At 41.4% G+C, this 24,362-nt stretch overlaps 1 protein-coding gene across 1 annotated transcript in view; it reads right to left on the bottom strand.

Annotated features, from left to right (window-relative positions):
* TLN2 (talin 2) overlaps positions 1 to 24,362 on the bottom strand; it is a 440,519-nt gene that overhangs the window by 192,702 nt on the left and 223,455 nt on the right. The window contains exons 5-10 of the mRNA XM_028495089.1: positions 21,348 to 21,519; positions 19,528 to 19,625; positions 18,055 to 18,184; positions 17,091 to 17,243; positions 15,174 to 15,316; positions 13,056 to 13,183 (exon numbers count right to left, since the gene is read on the bottom strand). Of these exons, the coding sequence (XP_028350890.1) occupies positions 13,056 to 13,183; positions 15,174 to 15,316; positions 17,091 to 17,243; positions 18,055 to 18,184; positions 19,528 to 19,625; positions 21,348 to 21,483 (788 nt within the window). The 5' untranslated portion in view covers positions 21,484 to 21,519. The remainder of the gene's footprint in view (positions 1 to 13,055; positions 13,184 to 15,173; positions 15,317 to 17,090; positions 17,244 to 18,054; positions 18,185 to 19,527; positions 19,626 to 21,347; positions 21,520 to 24,362) is intronic.

Raw genomic sequence — 24,362 nt, 5'->3', positions numbered from 1 at the left:
GCGGAGCGGCGGGGCCCGTGAGCCATGGCCGCTGAGCCTGCGCGTCCAGAGCCTGTGCTCCGCAGCGGGAGAGGCCACAACAGAGAGAGGCCCGCGTACCGCAAAAAAAAAAAAAAAAAAAAAAAAAAAAGGCATTGAGTATGATACATGCAACAATATGGAAACACTGTGCTAAGTGAAAGAAGCCCATCACAAAGGACCACAAATTGTATGATTCTATTTATATGAAGCATCCAGAATAGTCAAATCTATAGAGGCAGATAGGACTAGAGGTTGCAAAGGCTGAGGAAGGGAGAGGGGAACCTGGGGAATGACTGTTAATGGACACAGGGCTTACTGTAGGAGGGAAACAAATGTTCTAAAATTAGATTGTGGTAATGGTTGCACAATCTTGTGAATACACTAAAAAACGCTGAAATATAAATTTTAAATGGGCCAATTGTATGGTATGCAAACTCCATGTCAATAAAGCTGGTTTTTTGTTTGTTTGTTTGTTGCGGTACGCGGACCTCTCACTGCTGTGGCCTCTCCCGTTGTGGAGCACAGGCTCCGGACGCGCAGGCTCAGCGGCCATGGCTCACGGGCCCAGCCGCTCCATGGCATGTGGGATCTTCCCGGACCGGGGCACGAACCCTTGTCCCCTGCATCGGCAGGAGGACTCTCAACCACTGCGCCACCAGGGAAGCCCAAAGCTGTTTTTTAAAAAAGAAAAACACCAACCACTACAGGCCTTGTTTGGATCCTGATATTAACAAAGTATAAAATGACATTTTTAATACAATGCAGGGGAGAATTTAACACAGACTGGGTATTAGATGTGATTAAAGAATTGCTGCTAATTTTGTTTGGTATTAGGGTGGATTTGCAGTTAGGCGGGGTTTTAATTATTTTTAAAAATTTTTCATTGTCAGAAAAACATACTGAAGTACTGATACGCGAAATGGTATGCCATCTTGGATTTGCTTTCAATACTCCAGCCAAAAAAGGGGGTGGGTCAGGTCCAGGTTCTGGCTACATTATGCCTTGAATCATGATAGCTCTTCAACCTTCAAACTACATCTGCAGACAGAAATTCTGAGTATATTTTCTGGAATGTCAGGGATCTAGGTTTGCGCGCCACCAGAACACGCTGGCCTCATCAAGAGACCCCCACGTCAGTCCGCAGAAAGGAACCTAAGAAACATCTAGGCAGCAGCCCCTTAGACGTTATGACTACTGTTAAGCAACTTCAGGGAAAAAAGGTCTGGTTGAGAGAAGAATGGAAGGCGTCAATGTCACAAAAGAGGAAGCTGAGTCACAGAGAGGTCAAGTGACTTAGCTGAGGTCACAGGACTGGATGGGAGCGGGAAGCCTCTGACCTCCAGTCCAAGAGCAGATGCACGTGAACACAGGGCTGTTTCAGGCTCCCCCAGGAACACTTAAAATGATAACCAGGAAGCATCCTGAGGGGGCCACTGCTGTGAGCCTCTGGACAGCAGCTCCTATGCCATCAACAAAGGAGACCTTGCAAAGGTTATCAAAAGCACCCAAAGAGAGCCCCATGCCAAGCCCACTCACAACAATGACTGCTACTAGAACACCAGATGGCAGTATCCAGTGGCCAGGCCGGAATATGTTGGGTATTTATGGCAATAAAGTTCTGTGTGGCCACAAGCTGCCCTCAACTCAAACTCTGCAAACTAACCCTCCTATTCTTTGGTAGGCATTGAACCTCCCACTCTTCAGTAGGTACAGAAACAAATTCCAGAAGCTTGCACCAGAGGTGTGACCCCTGGTGTTGCAAGAGGCGATCTGGGGGGAGTTTAGTGTAAGGTATTTTCAAATAAGAAGCGAGTGTGTGGGTGTATGTGCACGTGTGGGGTGTATTCTTCCCCAGTAAATCAACAACGTGCACAGTGTCAGCAGGGAGCTCAAAGGAGCAGGCAGCCTCCCATCACTGCCTGCCAGCCGGAGGTTCAGCAGTTCCAGCTCGGTTGTGTTTTTGATTCCCAAAACCGAGTATGGAAGGCTCCTAAGCATCTGCGGCAGACATACAAGTGAAATCTGTCGACTTTCTCTGAGAAAATGGGTCAGATGGTCAAACCTGATTAGAAATTTTTCTCCTAATTAAGCAAGCTCTGACCAAGCAAAGTCCCTTGCACTGCCGCCTTAAATCCCACCTTAAAAGGGCAGCCCCCAAACCCTCTGCCAGCCTTGTGCATATCATTTTTTCGGAGTGCAATAATAACAGATCTCCCGTTTTACTAAGTTGGCAGACTAGTCAACGTTCTCACACTCTGAGATCCATGGAAGGTTGAAATCAGCCAACAGACTCTTCTCTTATGAGCTCTACTTTCACTCTGGCCGAGTCAGTTGTATTTCTTCCCCCATCTATATTTATCTTCAATTGCTCCCTTATTTCGCTGCTGGCTGTATATCACATAATTATGTAATAAACCAATACAGCCCATAAACTGTTAAAATAGTCCAAAAGAGAGCTACTTAATGCTTCCTAATGGTAAAAATTTACAAAAAGTTATTGAATTAGATATAAGTGAGACAAATGTAAAATACTGAAAGGAAAAAATTGTGAAAATTTAAAAACAGTCTGTCCTCAGAGTGCTTCATGATCATCTTTATATTCTCTTGTAGATGGTGTGGTTCATCCAACAAAGATAATGTGGAACCTTAACTAGATGACCCACACCAGGAAAAAACATTGGTCCGGTATCAAAAGATTGGCAAATGAATGCTTAAATTGAAAGTTAAAATATAGGGTTTCAGAGAGATAATAGCATAGATTCTTTACTTTAATTAACTTTTGGGGATTATCCAAGCAACAGTAAACCATGTTGATAGAGGGTTTTCCACTACTAATGGCTGCCGTTTTATTGAAAGGCAAATAACGTTTCAGGTGTTTTACATGCATAAATAGATTAGTTAAACTCTGACAAAAGCCCTTGGAAGAAAATATTCCAATATTCCAGTTTTTTATATATGGAACAGGAGGTTCAGTGATGCGAAGTAAGTTGCCCACAATCACAGCCAACAACTTAAGCCTCCTCTGTGGGCTCCAGAGACCATGCTCTTAGCTACTTAGCACCCTGGTCTCTCCAAGCTACCCTTTGATCAAAAGACATACCATGTGATAAGTATTTGAGAACTTTCAGACAAAGAGAGGAATAAAATAACAGAAACACCCAATCAGATAATGGTAACAATGACCATAGTGGTGGCCGTCAATTTTTTAGAAATGCCAAGAGGCAGTGAAAAAGGGAAGGGGAATTTAATAAACACATCTAGAGGGAGAGGGATCTGGATTCAAATACAGCCCATTCACTTAAAACTTCATTTTCTTATATAAATGTAAGCTGCTTCTATAAGGTATTCCAAAAGAGGCATTCTAAAGATGTTCTCCAGTCTGAAAATAAGTACACAAGTACATGGGAGGCAGCCATGATTTGAGGAAAGGTTAACTGCTTCTCATCTGTCCCAGAACTGTCACCTAGTAGTCGCACGGGCAACTCACCACCTCTCTAAGCTGATCTTATCACCTGAAAAGCAGATAGGATTCCTACCTAGGAGTGTTTTTGCTCCTATGAACTGCAAACAATGGCTTGCCCCCTCATTCCTGGGGAATGAGGGCATCAATATAAACACACACAACAAAGCACTGAAGAGCACATGGTGGAGGAATATAAAGGGGAGGGAAGGTACCGAGGTACAGCAAGGACAGTATCACCCAAAAGACACTGGAACACCCAGGTTTCCTGAGCCCAATCTTTATGCTCAACCACCAAACGAGTGACAGTAACATCTCAAATTTGGTATCACATGAAGTTCTCAAAGTGTGGTCCCAAGACCAGCAGCATCAGTACTACCTGGGAACCTGTTAGATATGTCAATTTTCAGGCTTTGCCCCAAACCCACTGAATAAGAAGCTCTGGAGGTGAGGCCCAGGAGTATGTTTTAACAAGCCCTTTGGATGAGCCTGACATATGCTAAAGGTGGAGAACCACTGGCCCAGTGGGCTGAAAGCTCAAATGATGAAGTTGGATACATTGAATTTAAATCCAGACTCAAAGATGAAAATGTCTGTGACTTAGAGTACTGGTCAAGTCCTGGAAAACTGAGGTGATGATGTAGGTGGAAGAAAGCACTGGATGAGTTGGAAAATAGTTACAGTGGCAAGTGGAGAGTGAAGACAGCATGGGAAAAGCACAGGAAAGGGTTTGAGGGCCTCATTCACCCAGTAGTTCTGTGCTCCTGAAGCAATCTCAATGCCCCTTAGTGTAAGGACGGGAAATTGTCCAGAGGCTCAGAGACAGCTCCGGGCTAGATACATTCAGAGGTTCCTGGTTTGAAAGTTCTGGAGTCTGAAAGTCTTTAGGGAGAGAGACATCAACCTTAGGAGGCTGCTGCTAGAAGGAAACAGTGAAGGCACCAGAGTGGTCATCACCACCCCAAACTGATGAGAGCGCCCCAGGCTGTCAGGGGCACGGGACAGAAGCCAATGATAGAGAAGCTAGTGCATGGGCAGTGCTGAGGAATAGGAGGTAAGACAGAGTTGGTGAGAAACAAAGCTGAAACGCTTGCTTCACTGTTAGTTTGAAAACAGGATCTACAGCCAAATTATTCTGACAAAAATGCACAGAACAACTCCAAAGGAGGAATATGTGTCTGAACAGATGCCAAGAGAAAAACTGACTTAAGACTTCCAACTGTGTCAAGAGCTTTGCTTGTTGACAGTAGAATTATCTTGAGTTTGTGGGGAAAAATTTCCAAGTCCACTCTAAATTCTTCCTCAGAGATTCATACCCTGGGTTGCTGTGTTTTCTCAGTGAAATACTTTTGGGGAACACGCCAACAGGACGAGGAGGCTACGGTAATCTGGCAGGAGGGAGGTTTCCTCCACCTGCTAGCTCCCTGCCTGCCTGCACCCAACCACTGGACCATTTCTCCCTGTGACATACAGAGTCACAGAGCCTTTCTGTCTGACCTCCAAGGCCCATTAATTTTGCCTTTACCACATGGTATATATCCAACCTCAGTGATCACAAGCTTTTATCACCTCACACGTAGACTATTGCAACTGACTTTTTAAAAGACACGTTAACTGTGAAAACATTTGAAATATAAAGAACAGTATATACTTCAATTTATATACCTATCATCAAGGATAAATACATGTTACCATGTTGTCATATTTGCTTTATGATTGCTACCTCTCCTGTTTGTAAAGAACAAATGACAGATTTAGCTGAAGTCCCACACCATCCTTCTTTCTCTCCCTAAGGGTCGTCATTTTCCTGAGGGTAATTTCCACACATATTTTATCATGTTCCTACATCTCCTTATATCTATAACACAATATATTCTGTTTCTCATTGTATTTTTAAATTCAACAGATTCATCTTCTAAAATATTTTGTTTCCTCTGTAAAGTACTTTGCTGTTTTCATACATTAAAATTTGTACCCATCTGGGACTTCCCTGGTGGCTTAGTGGTTAAGAATCCGCCTGCCAATACAGGGGACATGGGTTCGAGCCCTGGTCCGGGAAGATTCCCACATGCCACGGAGCAACTAAGCCTGTGCGCTACAACTACTGAGCCTGCGCTCTACAGCCCGCGAGCCACAACTACTGAGCCCGCCCGCCTAGAGCCGGTGCTCTGCAACAAGAGAAGCCACTGCAATGAGAAGCCTATGCACCGCAACGAAGAGTAGCCCCTGCTCACTGCAACTACAGAAAGCCCACATGCAGCAGAAAAGATTAAATGCAGCCAAAAACCAAAAAATAATAATAATAAATTAATTAATTTAAAAATTTGTGCCCATCTGAGAGACATGAACTGCTATCTCCTTATTGATTTTGCATTCTGGATTGTTTATGAGGCTGAAGATTTTTCCCTGTCTTTAGAAGTCAGTTGAATTTCCTCTTCTCTCAAGTGCCTATTTGTTATCTTGATCTTTTTTTCTTAGATGGTCTTATTTCCTTTTTCATATTTTCTGGACATTAATTTGTTCTTCATAGTATGCACTGCAAATATACAAATTTCTTCTTTCATTCTGGGGCCTCACTATTCATTTGGTAATGTCTTTTGCCTAGTATTTTAACTTTCATTAAGGCAAGTTCATCAACCTTTAGAACTCTTAACATCACCCTACATCAATAATGGAGTGATTTAATTACTATAGCTCTCTAAGAAATTGGGATAATTGTGTGAGTCCTCTATATATTTTCACACAAATACACACACACACACACACATATATTTTTATTTTTCACAGTCCTACAGGTGAATACCATGGTTGTCTGGACCTAGGTGGTAATAAGCTGCCTTTATGTATTGATCTTTCTTCCAGAGACTTTCCTTTCTATTAATAGTTCTAATTAGTTTCTTCATAGATTGAGTGAATTATCTATGTAGATAAACCTATCACCTACAATTAATGACAGTTTCATTTTTCTAATCCTGAAATCATTTCTTTTTTCTTTCCTTATTGTGTAATTTACTTATTATTTAATATCTGCCTCTCTGAACTAGAATATAAGTTCCATGAGGGCAAGAATGTTTGACTGTGTTTTACACTGCTGTATCCCTAATGTCTAGTGCCTGCAGGTAGAAAGACATGTAATAAATTATTTATTGAACAATGAATTTTGCATTCCTGGAGAAACCAGTTACAAATTGCAGTTATGTATAAACACATGTCACGCTGGACTTTATTAATTTACAAATTTTAGGGAAGGCATCTATATTGAGTTTAAAAGTGTTACATGGTCTGTATACAATTTTGCTATCTTAATTCTGCTAGCTCCAAGTTAAGGTGACCAGTTTGAAGGTTTTCTTTTCTTTTTTTTCCCCTCTTTCTGTTCTCTGAAATAACCTGAGCCTACTTTTTGTTTTGTTGTTTTTTCATTGGTATATTTTAAACCGCTAAGACTATTTCTTTCAAGATCATAGATCCATCCAGATTTTCTAAATATCCATTTTTGTCTAGATTTTAAATATTTTGGCTTCAAGTTTTCATTTCATTCTCTTACGATGTTTAAAATCCCTATCTGAAGTTCTGTCCCCATTACTAATAATGTTTATTTTTGCCTTTTTCTTCTTTTGTTTTACTTGATCAAACTTACCAGAAATTTACGTATTTTATTAATGTTTTCAAAGAAGCAGCTTTGGGTGTTGCTGATTCTCTCTATGATTTCTATTTCATTACTTTCTCTTGACTAAAACATTTTCTTTCTTCTATTTTGATCTTGTTCTACTTATCACTCCCTGAGGGAAGTATGTTAAATTATTCCACTAAAAGCATGTATCTGAAATTCTCCTTGTAATACTGCCTGTTTTTCCTTTTTATATTTTAAGGTAATGTTAGCTGCATACAGGCTCACACCCTGGCGAATTAGCCTTCTACCTTCATAACAACCTTCTTTGTCTCTACTTATGCTTTGTTTGCCTTACAGTCTATTTTTTGAGACACTGCGTATAGCTCCTCTAGCTTTGATTTAACCAGTTTCTTGGTACACCATTTTATGCCTTTAAACTTTCCTGTGTCCTTAAACTTTAAGTATGTCTTATAGAAATACTATAGAGCTGAACTTTAAACAAATTTCATCCAGTGAGAACCTCTATCTATTAACTGGTAAGTTTGATTTACTTATATCTGCTATGATGCCTAAGATATTTAGAAGTATCTCTCAGATCTTATTTTGTACATTCTATTTACTGTACTTTTTCTGGCTTTGTTTCTGTAAACCACCTTGTACAACTCCTACTGTATTGGCCAAGTTGTTGGTATCACTTCTCCATTACCACCCTGCTCCCCATGACACACACACACACACACACACACACACACACACACACATACACAATCTGGTTTGGAAGTTCTACAATCTATTTCTATTCTTTTAGGCTAGCAATATTTCTCCAACATTTTATTATGAAAAAAATCTCAAACTCACAAAAGTTTAAAAGAATTATAGAGTGAACATTCTATACCCATCACCTAGAGCTATCTAAAATTTTATCACATATACTTGATTTAAGGTCTAAAGTTTATCAGTGTACCTAATATTCTTTGATACAATAAGCCATAGAAGGCTTTGACTCTGATCACTTCTTTTAAAATTGAAGTATAGTTGATTTATAAAATTATGTAAGTTTCAGGTATGCAACAGAGTATACCTTAAAATTTTTAAGTTTACAATTTTTAAAGATTGTACTCCATTTACAATTATTATTAAAGACTGGATATATTCCCTGTGCTGTACCATATACCCTTGTAGCTTATTTATTACATACATAGTATCAATAGTTTGTACCTCTTAATCCCCTACCCCATCTTGACTCTGATCACTTTGTAAAGTTTTCTACCATGTTTTTAAAGGGCCTAAAGTTAGTCATTATTTTAATAGGTTTCATTGTTGTTGCTGTTTTAAGAGCTAATTCTTCAGATCTACCTTCTATTTTTCCAAGTTCTTCCGTCAACATTGCTTCTTGCACTATGATATTGCCACATTTCTTGAAACGATTCACAGTAGTCCCCAGAGCCTGCAACTTTTGGAATCCTAAATAGATTCCAACCATCCTGCTTTCAAAGTATAGTTAAAGGTTAGATCTTGTTGAAATTACAGGCACGTTTTGGCTCTCCAAAAATAACAATTTCATATGCTTATCGCCAAGTAGACTGTAGCCTCAAAAACAGCAAAGAATTAATCTACAATATCCCTTGTATCTTCCCTATACCTGGCACAACAGAACACACATATGAAGTCCTCACTGAGGTACCACATGGCATGCTTTCTGCAAGCATTTTCTGAACACAGGAGAGCATAAAGAATATGTATGGTTACTGGACTGTGTTGGTTATACTTTATGCTCCCATCAAGTGATAAAATCTCCCCCCCGGGGACTCTTTGGAGATGACCTAAAGAAAAGTGTCATGTACGTAAAGCACATCAGATAGGATTTGGGAGAACTGGCTGTTTCCTGGCTTCCAGCTTCCCTGGTTCTGTTCCTTATTTCTGTCCCTATCTCTCTTGCACCTATTTTCCCCATCTACAGAGCAGAAATAATCCTTAAATCCCTGAAAACTCTGAAAATCTTTTAGTCTCTGCTTTAAGTTTTTCTAAATAAACACCTTTACTAAGGTGGTACTGAGTACAGAAATCATTAAAGGGTCTAAAGAAAGGTGAGGGCTTCCCTGGTGGCGCAGTGGTTGCGCGTCTGCCTGCCGATGCAGGGGAACCGGGTTCGCGCCCCGGTCTGGGAGGATCCCACATGCCGCGGAGCGGCTGGGCCCGTGTGAGCCTGCGCGTCCGGAGCCTGTGCTCCGCAACGGGAGAGGCCACAGCAGAGGGAGGCCCGCATACCACAAAAAAAAAAAAAAAAAAAAAAAAAAAAAAAAAAAAAAAAAAGAAAGGTGAAAAAAAAAATCTCATAAAAAGGTCCATAGCAACTACGGTATGATCTAGCAATCCCAGTCCTTGGTGTATATCCAAAGAAATTGAAATCAGTGTCTTGAAGAAATAACTGCACACCCATGTTCACTGCACCATTATTCACAATAGCCAAGATATGGAAACAACTTAAATGTCCTTTGATGGATGAACAGATAAAGAAAATGCGTGGCAGATACATACAACGGAATATCATTCCGCCATAAGAAAAAGGGAAACCCTGCCATTTGTGACAACATAGTTGAACCTGGAGGGCTATATGCTAAGTGACATAAGCCAGACAGAGAATGACGAATCTATATGGTCTCACTTACACGCAGAATTTTTTTTTAAGCCATTTTCACAGAAACAGAAAATAGAATGGTGGTTTCCAGGGTCAGGGTAGGGGAGAAGTGAAAAGGGTAATGTAGGTCAAGGAGTACAAATGTTCCAATTATAAGAAGAATAAGAATCTAACATACAGCACGGTAACTATAAATATGGTATCGTGTACTTAAAAGTTGCCAAGTAGTTAAGCATTCTCACACACACACACACACACACACACACAAATTAACTATGTAGGGTGATGGATGTGTTATGTTGATCTTGGTAATCGTTCTATATGTATACGTATATCAAATCATCAAGCTGTATACTTTAAAAATATATTAATTGTAGTTGTCAATTATTCCCAATTATTCCTCAACAAAGTTTTTGTTTTAAAAAGGTCCATAGTATGCTGACTTTGAGCACAAGTGCTGAACAAGTTTTCAAAAAATTAAAAGAAATAGAGTCATTAAACATACTTCCATGTACCTCACCCTTAAGCTATGTGACTAAAATCTCTGCCTGGCATTATCTTCAACCAGGTTCTGTGGCAAAGTCCAACTTTTTTTTTTTTTTTTCCCAACTGAATTGTTCAAAGCCAATAGTATATATGAAAGCTAGATGGGGAAAAACAAAGGCTGGCAGCCACAGCCTAGCCACAGCAACCAGGGACAGCCCAGGGATATTATCGCTGAACAGTCTCAGACTATCCAACATACAATCAGGGAAATGTGACCTTGCTGTTTTAATTAAGAGGAGACGAACATCCCCAGGAAGTTCTACCTGTAGTGTACGTGCAATAATATACACAATTAAACATCTACATTAAATGAAAATCCCGCATTACCTAGACTAGATTTGGTCTAATTAAAGAGAAAATCAAATTCATATGGAAAAATAATTGCTACCAGGCACAATAAGCTTGTTTTAATCTGGAATCTGAGTAAGGATACACATACACTAGGGGCATGAGCTCCATACCATAATCTCAGAAACAAGAAAACTGAACACAATTGCTTAACCTTGATGGCCTCACATTAAGAGAAGGAACATCTTTAATGGAGTGTAGGTGTGCAGCATTCGATAGCGCATAAATCGCAGGAGACAGTGTAAGAGCAAAACCAGTGCTCTCACGCTGTCTGTAATCCCTACACAAGCAGTCGGTGGTGTAACAGTATTCGCTGTGATGTAGTTGTCACAACCAGTGACATGGCAAAGAGACCAAAGAACCTTGTGATCACATTTTAAAGTACTTTCTTAATCTTGCTGCATATTGGGAGACCAGTGAAAGAGGCAACTTTGCCCTCTAAGGAGGAATCTGTTTGTAAATCCCAGTGTAAGGAGTCAGAAGCTACCTGCAGAAAAATTCTATGTCACTGTGAACAAGCCACATCTCCTCTCTCTGCTGCTTCTTCCACATCTGTAGCTTAAAATATACTGCTTTCTCAATTCACAAGGGGGACCTGGGAATTACCTGTCCAAAAGCTCTAAAGAAAAGGCATGAGTGAAATGACCATGGTAGCCTCATTTTTGGCACCCAGTGAATGGCTACATGTGGATCACCTTCTCATCAGGGCCAGATAGGCTCACAGTTACAAAAGCCTAAAACTAAACATTTTATTTGAAAAATTGTGGTTCATAAATCTTCCCTTCATTTTCTCGTATTCTTCATCAGTCACTCAAAGAAACAAACAAAATATGTTTCCTCCCTCCAGGGCTTAATAATTCTTGGTGTTATCAATTTCCATGGCCATAATCCACAGGTTTATGACACAAAATGTATCTGAGGGACCAACTGTGAGGTTAGAATGTGGCAAGGTGAAACTAGTAAAAGCTTGTGTGCATGTGGTTTTCTGAAAGGCATCTGGGGTGTCAGGACAGACAAAGGCAAGCTTCCGTGACTCCTGCAGGAAGGAAGCCACACCAACTGGGTAGAAGTGGCCCTGAGGAACACTTGGCCATATGACTCGTTTGGAGAACACAGAACAAAGTCAATGACAGGACCTGCTCAGAGCCAGTCTCAGTCTCAAGGTCACTGTACGGAATACTGTAGGACAAAGCAACACTTTAGAAAGGCTCCCCAGGATTCATTAAAATAAGGGTAGAGTTTTTTTTAGTAACAACTCAGTTTAGACCCAACAGCGTGCAGCCCAGGCATTCTCTGCCACTTGGAGAGAAGTCAGATTTCCTTTTTACCTTAGGGCACATGCTGGTCCCAACTACTTTCCACCAAAGTGAAAGTGAGGTCAAGGGCCAAATAAGCATTTATGTTATTCTCTTCTCTTAACACACTCAGACACAATACAACAGATGACCTACTCTAGGCATCTCACATTGGCATATCCTATAGAAAAGCTGATGCCCGCCCACCCACCCCAGTCGGCATTTCTGTCAGGTCCCCACTACAAGCTGCACTCTAGGTGAGAGCATGATATTGACCAGGTTAAGACTTTCTGCAGTGATTTTTTTTTGGCTCAGCCAAATGTTTCATCTGATCTAAGAAGAAGCAGAAGAGAGAAAGAAAAGGTGGGGAAAAACAGATAAAGGAAAGAAATGTTATATAGACAAAATCCTTGGAAAGCCCAGACCAAACAGAGGGGAAAATGAACTCTGACAAACAGCAGCCTCCGTATGGCTGGGCTTGTCTGCTGGGCATTTCTAGGAAAACCAACCCTAAGGCCCACATTCGGAGGAGCCATGATGAATCTGGAGGGTTCGCTTTCTCTTGAACCCGTAAGTATTGAGCCACATAAATTACCCCCATCATTTTATAAAAGAGAACCAAAGACCAGATGGAAGAGTAGAGCCAGTATTTAATGTATGCATTACACTTGCAGAGCAATGAAGATTTCATAAGATTATAGTAAATAAAGTGAAGCTCTCTCTTTTATACTCTGTTGTAATATTGGAGGCTTAAAAAGATATTAAACATGACAAAATTTGGTCCCATTCCCATTGGAATGTTCTAAGGAGCAGGGGTTTCAGAAGATGGGGGAAGTGAGTTTCTCAAGTCCAGAAATACCCTGGACAACACCTTGGAGGGATGCCAGAGACCCTCTGGTCCAGAGGAAACCACATCCTGCCTGAACGTGGAGCAAGTCATCTTCAGTCATTCCAACCCTGAATTTCCAGGCCCCTTGCTTTCCCCGAGGCTCACAAATTTCATCATATATTGAATCGAGTAAAAGCTAACAATCTCACAATTTACTGAAACCAGGGTGTACACACATTGCATAGCTAGATCAAAAATAAACAGTGAAGAGAAAAGAAGGCAAAAAAGAAAAACAAAAGGTCATTTACTCTAAGAATCCAGGCTTGTGTTTATGCTCCACATGAGGTCCAAACTGAATCTGGGCTTGAAATCCACCAAACTCACAAGCTTTCTCGAAGGAGACAGGGTGGGAGCCATTCAGGATATCATCCCGAGCCTGCAACACAAGAGGAAGCAAAAAGCATCAAGAGCTTGGAAGGAACAACACATTCTCTCCATTGCCATGTTCCCACATCCCAGCATACCCTCTCTGTGGAACAAGGGGAAACATGCCAGCCAAGCCAGAGTGAGGCATTCAAGACAATGGGTGATCGTAGCACAGCAGAATTAAGGCAGGGACTTCCCTGATGGCGCAATGGTTAAGAATCCGTTTGCCAGTGCAGGGGACACAGGTTCAATCCCTGGTCCAAGAAGATCCCGCATACTGCAGAGTAACCGATCCTGCGAGCCACAACTACTGGAGCCCGCGTACCTAGAGCCGGTGCTCCGCAACAAGAGAAATCACCGCAGTGAGTGGTCCGCGCACCGCAACAAAGAGTAGCCCCCACTCACCGCAACTACAGAAAGCCTGTGCACAGCAATGAAGACCCAACGCAGCCAAAAATAAATAAATAAATTTATTTATTTAAACAAACAAAAAATGAATTAAGGCAAAGGGAAAACAAGTCCTTGCCCCAAATTGCCTATAGATGGAAGGCATCAGCAATGCCCAGTATATTAAAACTGAAGCTTGAGTGTAATCTAGGGAGGTCGAAGTGATCATGAAAAATACAGAGGCAAAGGGAAATCCTTGTATGATGACCAGATTCATAGAGGGGGAAACAGAAATGCAATATATTTTTCATGACCCTAAATGATAAAGCTAACAGAAAAATTATCTAGAAGTAAAATCAACCCAATCCCCATCCCAAAATATATAGAGAGAACAGACAAGAACTCAATACTGCAGGCATCTGGGGGAAATGATCAGCAAATGCACAGTCCTTGAATCAGGAACCCACTGCACCTGAAGTCCTATTCCCATTTCCTGACCCCTCACTGCTGTTGCTATTTATTCCTTTTCTTTGTCTTTCCTTTCTCCAGTTAAATGACCCCTAGAGCACTCTCAGATGGACACTCTAACCTACGGCCCTGAGCCTTAAACCAACAACCATTTTCTTATTGCCCTGATATCTCCCTCCCTTCTGGCCTCCCAGCCTATCTCCTCCCAGCCCTCCTTCCATCCACTAACTCAGGGATCAGCAAACTTTTCCTGTAAAAGGCCAGAGAGTGAGTAATTTACACCTCTGGGGCCATGTGGTGTCTGTCACAACTACTGAACTCTGCTGTTGGAACATGAGAGCTGCCATGGACAACACGTAGACAATTATGTGATACAGAAGGGGATTTACCAATGTGCAATACATAAATGAATGAGATGTGGTTTCAATAAAACTTTATTTATAAACACAGGCGACACCGTGGCTGCATTTTGCTAACCCCCCGCATTATTTCTATAAGCTGATAGGCAGATAAATAAAAGGAGAGGAGAGGGAAAGGAAGAATGAAAGAAGTGAGAGAGAGAGAGAAAAAGAGAGAGAGAGAGAGAGAGAGAGGGAGAGGGAGAGAGAGAGAGAGAGAGGGAGAGAGAGAGAGGAAGATGTTTTCCTTGAGTCAAAAGAAACCTTTGGGACTGTCTAGTGCAAAGCCCACATCCTACATACTGGGTAACTGCAACTCAGATAATTTGAATGACTCGTCTGAATTTAAACAATTAGTTAATGGTAAAAACATAAAAGGTTACTGAGAGAGTAGTATCTTTCAGTTAACAAGAAGCACTGATTTTCTGACCAATACCCATCCTTGTATTCTAGATGCGAGCTAAGAAAGCTGTAGTGCGTGTGAAGTGATGAGCCAGGTAAGTGCTGTGAAGCCAAGCAGAGAGAGACAGTAGTGGCCACGAGGACCCCACCTGGGAGGCCAACAAAGGCCCACCTCTGGATGGCCAGCTCACAGTGGACACCAACATGTACCACAACCCAACCCGACTGGAGAGTGCATGCCACAGACACGGTGAGAGCCGGAGCCCAGCTCCTGCCCACCACGAGCCACAGCCAGGGCTTCTGGAAAGCTCACCAACCTCAGCGTCTGAGCATTCAATACTGTACCTGAACATAGAGCAAGTTCAGCTGCACAGGGTCTCTCGAGTCCACATTCTGATCAGAGTAAAAGAACTTCCGTCTAAGCAGCAACGTTTCATTTTCATCTACTCCTTGTTCTCTGAACGTTCGGCTGTGATCCAGCCAATTTACTGCAACGCAAGACGACATAAGAACTGTGTCGAATCTTCCTCTTAGTTCAAGGGGATTAACCAAAACAGCAGTGTGATGCAGACGTGGATTTCTAGGATGCTGATATTCAGTTATAGTTACTTCTTAGATTAGACCTGAGCTTTTTAACTTTGCAAAGTAACTGCACATGTACCATATGACACATGAAAAAGCAAATGAGGGAGAAATCCGCAGCGATTCCTCACTTAGTAAAGCCCCAGAATGAATCCATGTACCTTCCTTGGGGTGGTGGGTGGGGGGATAAGGAAAACAGTGCTTTATGCCAAGACAGTCAAGTTTGCATTTCCTTTTAAGTCAAGGCTGGTCTTTAGTCTGATCAGGTGAAATAATTGATAAACTCTAAGCATAATGAGTTACTACCTCTGACCTTAAGTAGAAAAGAGGAGGAAAATGAAAGTAACTGGGGCAAGGAGAGGACAGGCCACTAAGGGGTTGGGGAGGGTAGAACCTTGCCCATGACACACCTGGAATCTCACTCATTTAGAAAACACTTCCCTGATACTTAGGTGCAAAGGATGGATCATTCCTCTGCACTTCCCACAGCTCTCATTCCTACACTCCTCCCCGGGCCTAACACACACATTGTGAGCAAGTATTTATTACAAGCCTCAACCTTGGCACAGGGAATGTGTTGGATGGACCTCATTTCCCACAGTACCTGGAAGAGCATCACGCACAGTATAAAAATCCTCAGGATTTGTCTACTAAGGTCTCATTTGGAAAGAAGTATGCAACTGTAAATCAAATGAGGCAACAGAGAAAGAGAGAATGGAGAAAGGGTCAGAGGAAATGAGAGCCCCACGGAAGATCAATAAACATAATGACAAGGATGACATCTTCCCAATGCAGCACTGAGAGAAAGAACAATGAAGGAAAGAGGCTGGGAAGGTCTGAGTGAAATGTGCATGAAGTAAGATCCTTGGGGGTGGGGTGGCGTCAGGCAGCCAGGTGCACAAAGCACAGGTCTGGGGGACACATGGGGTATATATACTGGCTTTTCTGTATATTATTAGCTCTGTAGCCGTAGAAAAGGACCTTCCTACGATAGAATTATATTACTATTTTGTAACCCCTAGGGAAATAATGGATTTAAGTAATGATCATCAATGGCTGTTAACACCACAAAAAAGGAAACAAACAAATTCAACTTCCTAATGGAAGTACACAGCACCACATAGGAGTCTTTATTTTTAAACACACACACATACACACACACACACACAAATCTGATCAAGCCTCCAGATCTCAGGAATTAAAAGGGACAGATGAACATGTTAAATGACACCACAGGTCATCTAACAAAATCCAGGATGTAGAAAATTCTATACACGTAACAACCTGGTTTCTTCCCCTCAAAAATCATAAGGCAAAAATAAAAGAGATGGAGGGAAACTCTTGAGACTAAAAGAGTTAAACAACCTATCATCCAATCTTATTCGGACCCTCGTTCAAACTGTTACCAAAAAAATTCTTTAGACAGCAATGGGGAAGATGTGAACACAGCGTGTGTAGTTCACCTTAAGAGATTACTTTTGAGATGTGAAATGGTATTATCATCCCTTTTTTTCCCCCTTAAGGGTCTCTATCTTTTAGTGACACAGGCCAACATGTCTGTAGATGAAATAAAACAAAGGCACAACCACACACTCCTGCCCTGGGTCATACAGGTGATGGGAGAGGAGTGAGGCTTGACTGACCATGTGCCTGCATCACACCTCCTCTTCAGACACTCACGGTCATCATCCGTGTGAAGCTTGGCCTTCAACTTCTCCATCTTCCTCTCGTCTCGTAACAGCGTCCTGTCTTTTTTTAATGTACCCGTTCCTTCTTCTTTCTTTTCTTCAATTGTTTCTTGGATTAAAGAGTATTCTTCATAGTTTGTAATTCCTAAAATTATCAATTAGGTTATAATGGTCAGTGATTACATTGCTATCAACTCCTTTCATCCTAGGGCCTATAATACTCCAAGGAGTCTCTGGGGGCAAAAGATAGGAAAGCAGCCTTGCCAAGATGAAGGTCGGGGTCACCCAGGGAGCACACATCAAGTAACTGGCCACAAAGGAGGATCTTCAGCTAGTTAAGTCACACTCAAATGTCATGTTCAAGTCTCCTCACTAACTTTTGAGTAATAAGAACAAAGTAGAGATCATACAGAGGAAGGCAAGACAATGTCAAGCAAGCAGTGTCTGAAGGAGCTGGGCTTCCTTTGCATGATGAGGAAACTAAGACAGGCAAGGCCACTTTCTGAAGATATTCAAGAGGCTTCATATAGAAAGGAGACAGACTTGTTCTGAGGAGACCAACAGAAGCTAGGAGAAAAAAAGATGCCTAAGAATTGTACAGGCTGTCCCCACACGTCTTCAGGAGAGATCCTGGGTATCAGTGATGCTTACACAGAATCACAGCCATGGGCAGGAGACTGAATTATACGATTTTGAAACATTACTTTCAAGTGAAAACTCCTATTGGTTTTGAAATAAAAGCTCTCACTGTGACTCAGTGAGAAGTTCAAGTGTTGACAATACCAGTTAGTGGGTTTGCAAATCAGGAAAACGAACACACTCTCTTGGGACTGGGCCAAAGTCAATGTGTTACAATATATTCAAAATTGCCTAGATACCCAAAGGGGGTGGAAAAAAGAAGAGGCATATTATTAAAAACAAAACAAAATCCAGAATCTCTGCATGTGTACTCTTACCTATCCTGCTGCAAATAGTAACCAGGAGTTCCCCAACAGTCTTGGAGTCATCCACCATCACTGTTTTCACAGATCCATCCAGCATCCGAATTTTCTGAGGTCTCTGTTTTTTTTTATATTCCAAAATATCCTACAGCAAAATCATACAAACATTTCACACTGCGTGGGAAATGAGGTAATAAACTTGGACACTTTTCTTTAAAAATTGACTTTTCCGGAGCACCCTCTGATTTCCTCCTTCTAAGTTTTCATGAGATTTTTGCCACTAATACAGAATCTCCAGTGTTATAAACTGCTTTCATAAAGATTTCTTTAAAATCTGATAGTAAAGTTGCACCTCAAAAAGTCCTACTTATAGTTCATAGTTACTGAAAACTAACCTCTGTAAAGTGAAAGTAGCATATGTCCTCCTGAAAGGCTGAGAACCGTCTGCTGTAATGAGAATTAGCCGAGGAAAATTCCTACTTGTTTTTTAAAAAGTTTGTAGTGTGCTTCTTCAATGACCTCTTACATAGTTATAAGCAATTTTTAATATATATGTCATGAAGGACATAAATAATACCCCCATAATTCTTCACAGTAGTGGTGTATCACAGTAAAAGTGGTTTTCTGCCAATAATGGCAAGACCAAACAGGCGTAATAAATTTGAGAGTTATGTCTAAATAAGAGACTCTCCTTTTACTACACTTCTTAAAAAGAGAGCTATGGAAGGGAAAATTAATGGCAACTCATACTTTGCTCTTGCTTATGGAGTACTGACCAATCCAATGTGACTATCCCGTAAACCAAAACCCAATATATTTCGGGGGTTAAGCTAATATTGTGTTAGTTTCAGGTGTACAGCAAAGTGATTCAGTGTTTTATATATATATATATATATATATATATATATATATATTTTAGATTATTTTCCATTATAGGTTGTTACAAGATACTGAATATAGTTCCCTGTTAACACTTTTTTACTCATTATTTTTTTCCTACTTCCATAAAACAATTTTTTGTTACTGTTACTGGTAGTTATTAAACTCCTATCTAATGTGAACTTTTTTATAAAAGCAAAACACTGATTAATATTTAATTTCTGGCTACCTTTAGGATTATATTTTTGTTCTCTCTCTATGCTTACTTTCTATCACCAGTCACCAGGGTACTTCCTACATACTTACAGGAAGATGCTATGTTTCATAACTACCAAGTCCAACAATGGCATGTAGAAACAGCTTAAAATCATTACCTCATGCTGCTTTAATTACTTTGTGGAGTTTCAAGAATTTGGACTGCTGATATTTTCTATCACTAACCTGGACAGCCTTTACGAAGTATATTACATCAAAACTATTAATAAAGTGCCCTTGAATCAAAATAGGTTGTTGAGTCTCTCTTTTTCTTTGAAGCATAATCATGTTAGCTTCTATGGAAGGCCTAGGGACAAAGTGATGAAAAAAATAAAAAAAAGATCAACAGCATACCCCATTTCGCAACATGTAGTAATCCAGTGTTCTGCCTGCTTCCAGCCAAATTCCTTTCCTGGGGTCTTCATCCGAGAGAAACAGCCCATAGTCAGAAGCTGGAGGAAAAACAGAAAGAAAAATAAAAAACAAAGTGATGATGACGCCATCACTGACTTCCAGGCTCTTGAGTCTGCTGACTTGGCAAGGGGTTCTCCTTCACTAGAGAAATACTTCATTCTGACAACATGGGCAGCCGCTGGGACTAAAGCAGATGGGGAGGAATGAGAGCTGAGCTGCAAAACCAACACCCACATACAAGGGTCATGTTTCTTAAAACAAGTGGGCAGCAGTCGTGTCTAAAATTTAGGGAAACGCCGAGAACAAAGCGATCCAAATTTCCTTCTAACTGAATTGGGCTTTGTTTCCTATCACATGCTATAAAAGCCAGGCCAAGAACCCAGGAAGAACGGTAAGACAGCTGTGGAGAAACTATGCACGTAATCACTCAAGCCAAGGCCACTTAAGCAAAGAGGGGCTGATGGAGCCTTGACGCTTGGAATAATCCCTCCATCACCCCCACACAGCATTACAAAATAAAAGGAAGAGTTCCGTGTGAGATGAAGTCGTCGATCCCCATGCCACCAAATTATGAGTAAAGCTGGAGAGTTAAACCCTGTGTTCTTCACAGAAATCCTTTAATCCGACCCAGGAAGTATAAGCGGGTGGAGAAAGGAGGAAAGCAGTATCATTTCCTGTCTCAAGACCTCTTTCTTCCTAAATGTGATTCAAGGAAACCTCAGAGACCCAGATGAGGGCCAGAGCTCCTGTTGTTTCTTAGAAAAACAATGTCAAGATCTATAAAGGTTTGTATCTTCACCAGAGTTTTACAGCAATCCAACCCAAACAAAGTTTTAAAAATCTGGGAATAAACAGTAACAGAAAAGTGAAAACACCAGATATGACTGGACAACCAGATCTTGAGTAAGGTTGGGAATGTGGGCAACCTTTATTTTGATTTTTGGGTAATCTAGAAATAACAGTGTTTTTGAATAATATAGATATTGCTTTTGGACCAAAAGATTCGTGCTTTTGTGAGTAACAGATCTTTTCAAGAAGACCCAGGCCTAACAATAGCTATCTTTGAACGTTTAATTTTTATGATTCCAATTTTTAAGGAAAGTTTTATTCCATTTTCACACTAAAGGCTTATTAATTTAGAAGTAACCCCAATTTCTCAAGCATTAAATACTAAATAAAAGAAGGAAATGTAGAGAGAAGACAAAGGGAAATGGAAAATAAAATTGTATGAATGACTCTTGTTTAAACTCAGATTAACAGTGGTCAGTGGTTCAACCAAACATTAAACAAAACACGTATCAGAAGTATTTTTTTTAAGGTTTAAGACAAAGATGATAAAGCCCCTGCAAAGTACTTGAAATATAAGGCTTGCCCTGGGTCCTGGTGGCTGTTCCAGTCTTCTTCAGGCTGCTAGCAGTGGAAAGTTTTCAGGCATGCGAAACAGTGCTCAGGATATACAAAAGCGGTAACTGTTAGAGCAGCTTCATCTCTACTCTATAGGGCTTTATAACAAAAAATGACTTGTGAACAGAGCGCAATGCTGATGTATGGAAGGGTCATGACAATGATGATGGCTCGCTGGCAGTTGTGATCATTGTCATGACGAGTCTCACACAGGAGGCAAGTAATGTCCAGGATAAGAAGACATTTCATTTGAAACATACACACCTGTGTACCACTCAGAGCCTCCGTTTCCTTAGCTACTAAGGGAAAAACATACAAACACACTGCAAGCAGCCAGTAAATAACCAATGGCCTACCTTGGCCAGTTTGTGCCTCGGGTACCCGTTCCCGAATGACTCGACATGCATCGTACACCGCCGTCGATGGTTCAAACTGCATGGTCTTCACCACGTTGCAGTGGCGGACACAAATCTTTAAGGACAGGGCCACCATTTTTCCAGATGACTTGAGGACGCTCACTTAGAATGTCTGGGGAACACAAACGAACAAACCGTGATGTTTGTGATAACTGTCCAGGAGAAAAAAACGTTAGACTCTGAATCAGCTTTAAAAATCGAAAGAAAATAAAATGGCAATTAAAGAGAAGGCTCCGGATAAAAACACAAATTAAAAAATAACTTCTGAAAATTTGAGAATAGGACAGCAGCAGTCGTGGAGTTACCATTATCACAGGGTGGCAAGGAGAGCCCCTTGGAAGGAGGGAACCACAGGAGTTCACCAAGGCTCCTTCTTCAAGGCTGCTCCCTACTTGGGGTTTCCCCAGGGAGAGTGGAATTTCCCAGGTGAGTGCCCTCCAGGTGAGAGGCAAAGTGTCCTGGGCGCCCACTGCTGTCTCCTGACGATGCCTGCCAGCACCCTCAGTTGCGGGGCTCCCTCCCCAGCAGCTCCTAGGCACAGGGAAGAGGCACCTCTGGGGTGCTTCTCACGGCCAAACTCCACCACATCTTGTACCAGAAGACCTGGCTTGGAGGCCCAGCCCCATCGCCAGGAGACAGCCAACTGGCCACTCTGCTTCCATTTCCCTGCAATCAAAGAGCCATAGGCTGCTATCTGCCCTTCATAATTCACAGAAGAACTGAATCCTGAGGGGACCTCAATGCCAGGCCAAGGCACAGCCATCACTAATGAGGCCAGAGTGGCTTATCTTAAACACCCGGTGTGCCAGGCAGCTTCAGACTCTTCGGGGGTCTCGAAGTGAAGAAAATGCCAATTTAGTTGTTCTTTCATTCAGACAAATGCCTGGGATATTTTGCTTCTTATCCAATTCAACGGCTTTAAAAATAGATAGGTGCTTAGGCTAGGTTTGAATTATTTCATAAAAGCCTTCTTTTTAAATGTTAAGTCTAGTCATTTAATGCATTTTCTGAGTTGGTGGCTTCTGGGTGATTTCAACTACCTGCTCCATTCCTTGGCCAGAAACTTACCCCCCAACTCAGGCCAGCCTCTACCGATGCACGCCTTGGACACAAGAGGGAGGCATCTTCCCTGCACCTGAGAGGCCAACACAGACTTACCCAGCTCACTGTCATCCTGGCAACCAAAATAAGGCATTTCGCAGTGAGTAGCTATTAGAATCCTAGAGCTGCATGGATAACAAATCCCCAGGAGTTTCAATCTCACACTCCTTTCTCGTCTTTTATTAGAGAATCTACACGTAGTAAACCTGGACCACAGCTCCCTCTGGGAATGCAAGTGCTAAGAAGCAATCAGGTGGCCACAGGCAGAGAGGGCAGCAGGCTGACCAAGGGTGGGAGCCTCTAAGGCGTTGCTTCTCAGCAAGCTTCACTAACCACTGGCTTCCTAACATCCAGCGACTATAGTCACTTGGATACAGAGGACAGTTTTCAACAGGTGCCCTGGTATCCATGGGCAAGGTGCGTACACGCTCTCATGCAGCAACCATTTACACTGTCCGACTGTAAAGTCACTCTGACCTCTGCTTAGGTTCCGCATAAATTTGGCCCATGACAACATGAAAATATTTCTTATTTGAGAAATGTCAAGATACACTTCTCAACAAACAATAGCAGTACTCACTGACAATCTGCCCTAAACAGAATTAATTTACTACAGCCTGGGCAGTGACTAGATTGAGTTGTTCAAAATATCTGATGACTTTCCATCTACAATATTGAGGTCTTGTAAAGCCACATACGTAGGCATCCCTCAGAGATGTCGTGGGTTTGGTTCCAGACCACCACGATAAAGTGCATATCGAAATGGAGTGAGTCGCACGGATTTTTTGGTTTCCCGGTGCATATAAAAGTCATGTTTACACCATACTATGGTCTATTAAGTGTGCAGTACCATGATGTCTAAAAAAACCAAATACATATACACTATCAGAATGTACTTTATTGCCAAAAAATGCTAACCATCCTCTGAGTGATCAGCAAGTCGTAATGGTTTTGCTGGTGGAGGGCCATGCTGACTGACCAGGGTAGTAGTGGTTAAAAATGGGGGTGGCTGTGGCCATTACTTAAGACAGCAACGTCCTGTGCCGTATTGATTGACTCTTCCTTTCACAAAGGATTTCTCTATAGCACTTTTGATTTCCTTCAAGAACTTTTCCTCTGCACTCACAACTTGACTGTTGGGGGCAAGAGGCCTAGCTTTCAACCTGTCTTGGCTTTCAACGTGCCTTCCTCACTAACAAAATCATTTCTAGCTTTGACTTAAAGTTAGAGACGTGTGACTCTTCCACTTACTTGACCACTTAAGAGGCCACCGCTGGGTTATTAATTGGCCTAATTTCAATATTGTTGTTTCTCAGGGAATAGAGAGGCCCGAGGAGAGGGAGAGAGATGTGGGAACGGCTGGTCATTGGAGAAGTCAGAACACATATTTGTCAGTTAAGTTCCCTGTCTCGTGTACGGGTGCGGTTCAGGGCTCCGCAAAACAATTACAATAGTAACATCACAAATATAATAATGAAAAAGTTTCAAATATTGCGAAGACTACCAAAACGGGTCACAGAGACATCAAGTGAGCAAACGCTGTTGGAAAGATGGCGATACTGATAGACTCGTCTGAGTCAGGGTTGCCACAAACCTTCAATTTGTTAAAAAATAAAAAACAAAAAAACATAGTCGCTGCAAAGCACAGTAAAGCAAAGTGCAATGAAACAAGGTATGCCTGTAAAATGCTCTACCCAACTCTTTTTAATAGGCATATTTAACCAACCAACTCTCCAATTTGAAGAAATCAAACTGTATGGTATCACTTATACGTGGAATCTCAAAAATAATACAAATGAATGTATATGCAAAACAGAATCAGACTCACATATAAAGAAAACAAACTTTTGATTA

The sequence above is a fragment of the Physeter macrocephalus genome, chromosome 11, assembly GCF_002837175.3.
Source record: "Physeter macrocephalus isolate SW-GA chromosome 11, ASM283717v5, whole genome shotgun sequence".
NCBI lineage: Eukaryota > Metazoa > Chordata > Mammalia > Artiodactyla > Physeteridae > Physeter > Physeter macrocephalus.
The sequence above is the reverse complement of the archived record's forward strand: the minus strand, read 5'-3'. Positions and strand labels throughout refer to the sequence as shown.